At 35.3% G+C, this 6,334-nt stretch overlaps 1 protein-coding gene across 2 annotated transcripts; it reads right to left on the bottom strand.

Moving 5' to 3' along the window:
• Positions 1-1,867: 1,867 nt before the first annotated feature.
• Positions 1,868-4,247, bottom strand: LOC131001462 (14-3-3-like protein 16R). 2 transcript variants are annotated; one of them, XM_057927855.1, is made up of 4 exons: positions 3,475-4,247; positions 2,593-2,715; positions 2,261-2,377; positions 1,868-2,166 (listed from the first exon to the last, which is right to left on the bottom strand). In XM_057927855.1, exons 1-4 carry the CDS (start codon positions 3,949-3,951, stop codon positions 2,119-2,121), a joined length of 765 nt encoding a protein of 254 aa, XP_057783838.1. In that variant the 5' UTR covers positions 3,952-4,247; the 3' UTR covers positions 1,868-2,118. The 2 variants fall into 2 exon arrangements, with proteins under 2 accessions (XP_057783838.1, XP_057783837.1); XM_057927854.1 differs by having other exon boundaries at positions 1,868-2,377; positions 3,475-4,074.
• Positions 4,248-6,334: the final 2,087 nt, after the last annotated feature.

The raw sequence follows: 6,334 nt of genomic DNA, 5'->3' as shown, positions 1-6,334 counted from the left end.
ATATAGGGGAGGGCTAGAATAAAAACACTCTTAAGTGTATAAAATATAAATGATTTTCAGCCCTTAGATCATCAAGATCTACGGTTGATTCGTATCCCTGTTGGATGAATTCGTGGTCCTGAGTTCGAATCTCAAAGGTAACAAAAATTTATTTTTCGCAATCCGTAACTCTGTTGGATAAATTCATACGTGTTCTACATAAAATTCGTACATTAAGAAACGTTTATATTTTATACACTTAAGAGTGTTTTTATTCTAGCCCACCCCTATATATATATATATATATATATATATATATATATAGAGTGAGAGAGAGAGAGAGAGGGGAGAGAGGTTCAATTGAGATTTCTAAATATTTGTAGAATTGAGATTAGATCTCATCCATCTATTTTATGTAATCTAATGGCTATCAATTTCGCTGAAATTTTTTGATGGAACACGTATATAATTTTGATGAACGCGGCATATTTTATTTAATATGTTCAATCCAGGATTCGAACTCGTGTTCATCAAAATTATTAACATGTTCAGCACAATTATTGATTTGTTCAACGTTTCACAATTTCGCAAAATATTTAGAAATCTAAATTGAACCTAACCCTATATATATAGGGTTGGTTATAGTGAAAACCGTAATTTAAAATGAGAACTGAAAACACTGCATTGGCGTGTAAAGTTATTTCATTCGTTGTACAATTAATTGCATTCGGGATAAATGAAAAAAAAAAAAACGCTCTCTTTAGGATTCGAACCCTGATGGTGCTTCCATCCATCAAAATGATGCATTCAACGTTGATATTCATGATCCAAGGATTGAGGATGGTTCTCCATTCTCGTTTTAAATCTCAGTTCTCATTTAAACCTCGTGTGTGTGTGTGGAGAAGTTCAAGTAAGAACCACTAAATAAAATAAGAATAGAGAATCATTTCTAACCTTCGATCATTAATATCTACTGTAAATGCATCATCTTGGTGGAAGAATACAACACATGAGTTCGAATCTTGAAGGGAGCAAAATTTTTCCCTTTTTTTTAGTGCAGTAAATTTAACATTGAATGCATTGATTTTTATAGAAAATGCATGTTCTTATGAAAATTGTAGTTCTCAGTAGAACCACATCATATATATAATTATTTTTATAAAAATCAGTGGTTCGACCCAAATCCTATACCACCAATTTGGAATCCAATTTGAAACTTTTACGTAATTTGACAAGCCGATTACAATTCACCTTTTCGATGAACCATGAATCGTCGGTTGAAATTTGGAACCAAGGAGTTCCAACCGGTGAGGAATACTAGTAATAATATTTTCAACTTTTGAGCCAAGTTGGTGTTTCACAAGGTATTGAATTGGTGGTGGGGATTCCAGTCTCATCTTCAAGTAGATATATTTCGATCTTGTTGCACTTATAGTAGACGATGATTCGTGGATCTTGTGACGCCCAAGACACCAAGAACCATAGATCACGAGGACAAAAGCCTAAAGTAGATAATGCCATAACTTAATAAAGTTGGACAACGTTTATTTATCTATCAAAACGAGTTTCCGCATTACATACTACAAGCCCTTCAGGGTCTCATCAGCCAATCTCCACTCCAACAACTTTCTCTTAAAATAAATACCTATAAAAAATTTACCCCACAATTCGGGGTATCCGAAATCATTTGATATATTGGACTTTTTAACAATTGGATAGGCAGATCTCATATTTCTACTAATTCCGTAAACCACAATCTTTTTATCAGGTCAAAACCCCAACTACATATATCAAAATGACATGTTTTGCTGCACAAAAGTTCATGAAAATGCATCTCGGGCCAAATATAAAATTTCAAACTGGGGACTTCAGAGCACATAAATGAGAATTTTTCTTAAAAAGAGAAATCAGCACAAATTATATAAGCAAATTTCGCACATACATCATCAGAGTTTAGCAAAGAAATGAAAGGCGAAGAATCATGAAGCGAAGGGGGGCAAGAAGCTGACTACGAAGCTTAATGCTTACTGAGGGCAGCAAACTTCTCACTTTCTCATGCCCCCCTCTCCTCGAAGAAGAAGACTGTAAGACTACTATAGAGACAATAGCATGACACCCAGATACTAGACCTAAATGAAGCTACTCGTTGTCAGGCTTCGGTGCTGCTTCCTTGATATCTTCGTCATCCTGTACAAGTAACAAAAAACAAGTCCGTGAATAAAATTTCACTTAGGACATATTCATGATTTGATTTAATCACAAGGGTGTAAAACAAGCTTACCTGCATGTCAGAGGTCCACAAAGTGAGGTTGTCACGGAGAAGCTGCATGATCAAGGTGCTATCCTTGTATGATTCCTCCCCCAGAGTGTCCAACTCCGCGATGGCCTCATCAAAAGCCTTGAAAGGATAAGCAAACATTATAACTAACACATCAATATCCAAAATAATGAAAACAAGATGAACTTAGTTTTTTCAAGAACTCTTGATGCTTTAGAGGCAGGTTGTCCACTTCAAGCAAAACAAATAAGCTATAAAAATATCGTGTAGCAAAATCCATCAACAGTGAACAACAATAGAGTTAGAGCAGCCAGAGTTGGAATTCTTGATCAGACCTGTTTGGCAAGATTACAAGCTCGGTCAGGAGAATTCAGAATCTCGTAGTAAAAGACTGAGAAGTTAAGTGCTAGTCCAAGTCGGATTGGATGTGTAGGGGCAAGCTCAGTATTAGCAATCTCCTGTAAACACCAAAAACACATTTAGCTACTCTTGAGGTTTAATTTATAGCATCTGGAAGCATATTAAGACATGTAAAGTTTAGTCGCTTGATAGTTTCTTGTCTTCTCAAGTAAACATATAATAAGATTGAAGTATGCTGCTAGTTGAAAAGATCTCAGCATTTATGTCTTACACACGAACAGCTGCGTGCACAAACATCTAACAGAAGTAATAATTTGAAGTAGGAGTATGGTATAGATCTAAATCCAAACATAATCCACAACAGGAACAAATCAATTAATTACTTGACATCCATGATCCATCAAAATCCCAAATCAATTAATTCAAGCGCAGAAGAAACTTGTTAAATTGACTATCATGGTATAGTTAGCTACTATTTCTAAATCGAACATAGATCTATTTAGCTACAATTTCCAAGTCAAACATCAATTAAACAAATGATGCAGTAATAGTTAGCTACAATTTTCAAATCAAACATCAATTTGACTTGTGATGATAGTTCTAATTAGCTACAATTTCTAAATCAAGTATAAATTTAACAAGTGATGCAGTTCTATTTAGCTACAATTTCCAAATCGAACAACAATTTAACTTATGATGATAGTCCTAGTTAGCCACGGGTTCCAAATCGAGCACCAATCTAAACTATGATGACTGCGAAACTTACTAAGATTCACGTAATCAATCACTTGATCCCAATTCCCTACAGATAGACAACAAACTACAAATATTAAATCAATCTATCTCGAAACCCTAACCTGAGCAGACTTATAAGCGGAAAGAGTGTTCTCAGCGGCTTCCTTGCGTTCGGCTCCAGTCTTAAACTCCGCCAAATAGCGATGGTAATCGCCCTTCATCTTCAAGTAAAACACCTTAGAATCGCCGGTGGCGGCGGATCCGATGAGTTTGGTGTCGAGGAGCTTGAGTATACCGTCGCAAATGGATGAGAGCTCCGACTCGATCTTAGATCTGTAGCTTTTGATGGAGGAGACGTGGCTCTCGTTGCCGCGGCTCTCCTCCTTCTGCTCGATGGAGGATATTATGCGCCAGGAGGCTCGTCGGGCGCCAATGACGTTCTTGTAGGCGACGGAGAGGAGGTTTCGCTCCTCAACGGAGAGCTCGTCGCCGTCAACGGCGCCGACGACCTTCTCCATGAACTCCACCATCTCCTCGTAGCGCTCGGCCTGCTCGGCAAGCTTGGCCATGTACACGTTCTCCTCGCGTGGGGACGCCATACAGGTTTCTTTGTTGGTTACTGCTGGAAGAGAGAGAGAGGAGGAAAGGGATTTAAGAGAGAGAAAGTGCGAGTAGAGGATATGACTTTGAGAGCGGTTTTGTGGATTCTGTGTGCTTACTAAATTCTAATAATACTACTATCTCGCCAACGCTTTATTAGTCAATAGTTTGGGCCAAATGGGCTGGATTAATATTATTGGACTTTACTATACTTGGTTGACTCGCCTATTTCACTTTTATAACTGCAAATGTATGCATAATAGTCCTCCCTTTTTCTTCTTAAGTTAAGTCTGATGTTCATCTTCATCACAAACTATTACATTGTTTCTATTTCTATCTTAAAGTATCAACGCTGGGTAGAGTTGACAAAATGGACCCAGCCGGATCCGCTCGTGTTTAGGATTGGGCTGTATAAAATGTTGGCCCAAAAAAACTCGGGTCTAAAAAGTCTGTCCAATCAGCCCGCTGGGCTGATTGGGCCCGAGGCTAAAAAGCTCCCACAAGTTAGTATTTTGATCATTCTCAATTCTATATTATATGGCATTTTACATCTTTTCTTCATCCATCCCACATTGAAATTATCATAAACTCCATCAATTCATAATCTATATAAAAGGCTCAATCTTCATGTAGACATTAGGCCATCGATTTTATCCACATTGATATTATATTTAATCATTGAAAAATATAGATAAAGAAATACTTATAATATGTATTTCAAATAAATAGTTTTCCACATGTTTTTATAACTGCAATAGATTTTCACATTAAATTTATACTCCCTCCGTCCCATGAAGCGTGACCCATTTCTTTTCGGTACGGGAATTAAGAAATTGGTATTTTATGTGTTAAGTGTGGTAGGTGAAAAAGTGAAAAGGTGAATAAAGGGTAATTTTTTTACTATTTTTAGAAACAGGTCAAGCTTCGTGGGACAGCCCAAAAAGGAAAGTGGGTCACGCTTCGCGGGACGGAGGGAGTAATAAACTTCATAATTCAAAATCTAAAAAGTCGAAATTAAATTTCAATATTTGCAAACCTAAATAAAAGTAAAGATATTTCTGAAATAAATAGGTTCTTAAACTGAACTTGGTTAAAGTAAATAAAATGATCGTTAGACATATTTTGAATAAATAAGTAATTTAATTTAATTTGGTCATATAAAATAAAGAAAATGATAGTAAGATATATAATAAATAAATAGGTTCTTCAATTTAATTTGATCATGTATATAATTTGAAATAATCCCCATTTTCACATTAAACTCATAACCTAAATAAAAAGCTTAATTTTCATTCATATTTTAGCTTTTTATCATTCTCACATTAATATTCTATTGAACTTAATCACGGAAGATCTAGATAAATAAATACTTAAATTATGTATTTCAAGCACATAGTTTTTCATATTTTTTTTAATAATTGCAATAGTTTTCCACGTTCAATTGAATTTGGCTATATAAAATAAATAAAATGACACTTGAATATATTTTAAATAAATAGGTTATTCAATTTAATTTGGTCATATGAAATAAAGAAAATGATACTAAGATATATATTAAATAAATAAGTTCTTCAGCTTAGGATCCTTCAGTCAGTTAGTTTTAAGTTGACCGACCATCAGTTGGTCGTCTGGAACTTAGCGAAGTCTTTATGTTGGATGTAAGCACGAACCTGATCAGCTGAGCCATCAACTGATCCTTCAGGCTGAGTTTTCTTCATCAGCTGGATCTTCTCATTAGTTGGGTTTCAATAGCCTTTGACATTAATTTTCATATAATTTCTCTAAGTCATTTCTTCTTAGAGTTTGATTTCAGCATATTGCAGTTTAGTTGGGAACTTTCTGATGTTTCAGTTGGGTTTGGTCATCATCAGAGTTTGCTTCGTTGGTTTTGGCATTAATCAGAACACAAATATTTTCCAACAACGTTCAACATAGAAAGTTTTGTCAAATTGTTAAAGTTCTATCAAATTGGGAAAGTTTTTCTTCGATCAACGTAAATGATACTTTTACTAAAAATAATTGACACTTTTATTAAAATGCGGTTATATATAAAAAAGAAAAAGAACCTAAAAATCCTTGAAAGCACAAAAAAGCAGACTAAGGGCCAAGCCTCATTAAAACTTTTTTACGGAAAACCCAAGGGGAAAAACCGTAAAAAGGAAAAAGAGTACTCGTCTAAACAACGACAACAAAACAACCAAGATTGGAAGAGCAGAAAGGAATGTTTCCAGAACTCCGGCCTAACCATCGTTCCCAAACAAACCCGGCTCGAACCAACCGCAAACAAAAAATAAAGAAACCAAAACGTAGCAGAGACGCAAAGCAAAAACACAAAAGAAATACAAATGATATTCGCCAATAATACTTATTATAAATGCAAAT

Source organism: Salvia miltiorrhiza, chromosome 8, assembly GCF_028751815.1.
Source record: "Salvia miltiorrhiza cultivar Shanhuang (shh) chromosome 8, IMPLAD_Smil_shh, whole genome shotgun sequence".
Taxonomy (NCBI): Eukaryota; Viridiplantae; Streptophyta; class Magnoliopsida; order Lamiales; family Lamiaceae; genus Salvia; species Salvia miltiorrhiza.
The sequence above is the reverse complement of the archived record's forward strand: the minus strand, read 5'-3'. Positions and strand labels throughout refer to the sequence as shown.

What these genes read in the sequence shown, in the direction of transcription:
- LOC131001462 (XM_057927854.1), bottom strand. Translation starts at nt 3,951, where the DNA reads ATGGCGTCCCCACGCGAGGAGAACGTGTACATGGCCAAGCTTGCCGAG. An exon ending in CCGCTTATAAGTCTGCTCAG is followed by an intron (nt 2,716 to 3,474) that starts GTTAGGGTTTCG and finishes TGGTGTTTACAG; the next exon opens with GAGATTGCTAATACTGAGCT. An exon ending in CTTGTAATCTTGCCAAACAG is followed by an intron (nt 2,378 to 2,592) that starts GTCTGATCAAGA and finishes TATCCTTTCAAG; the next exon opens with GCTTTTGATGAGGCCATCGC.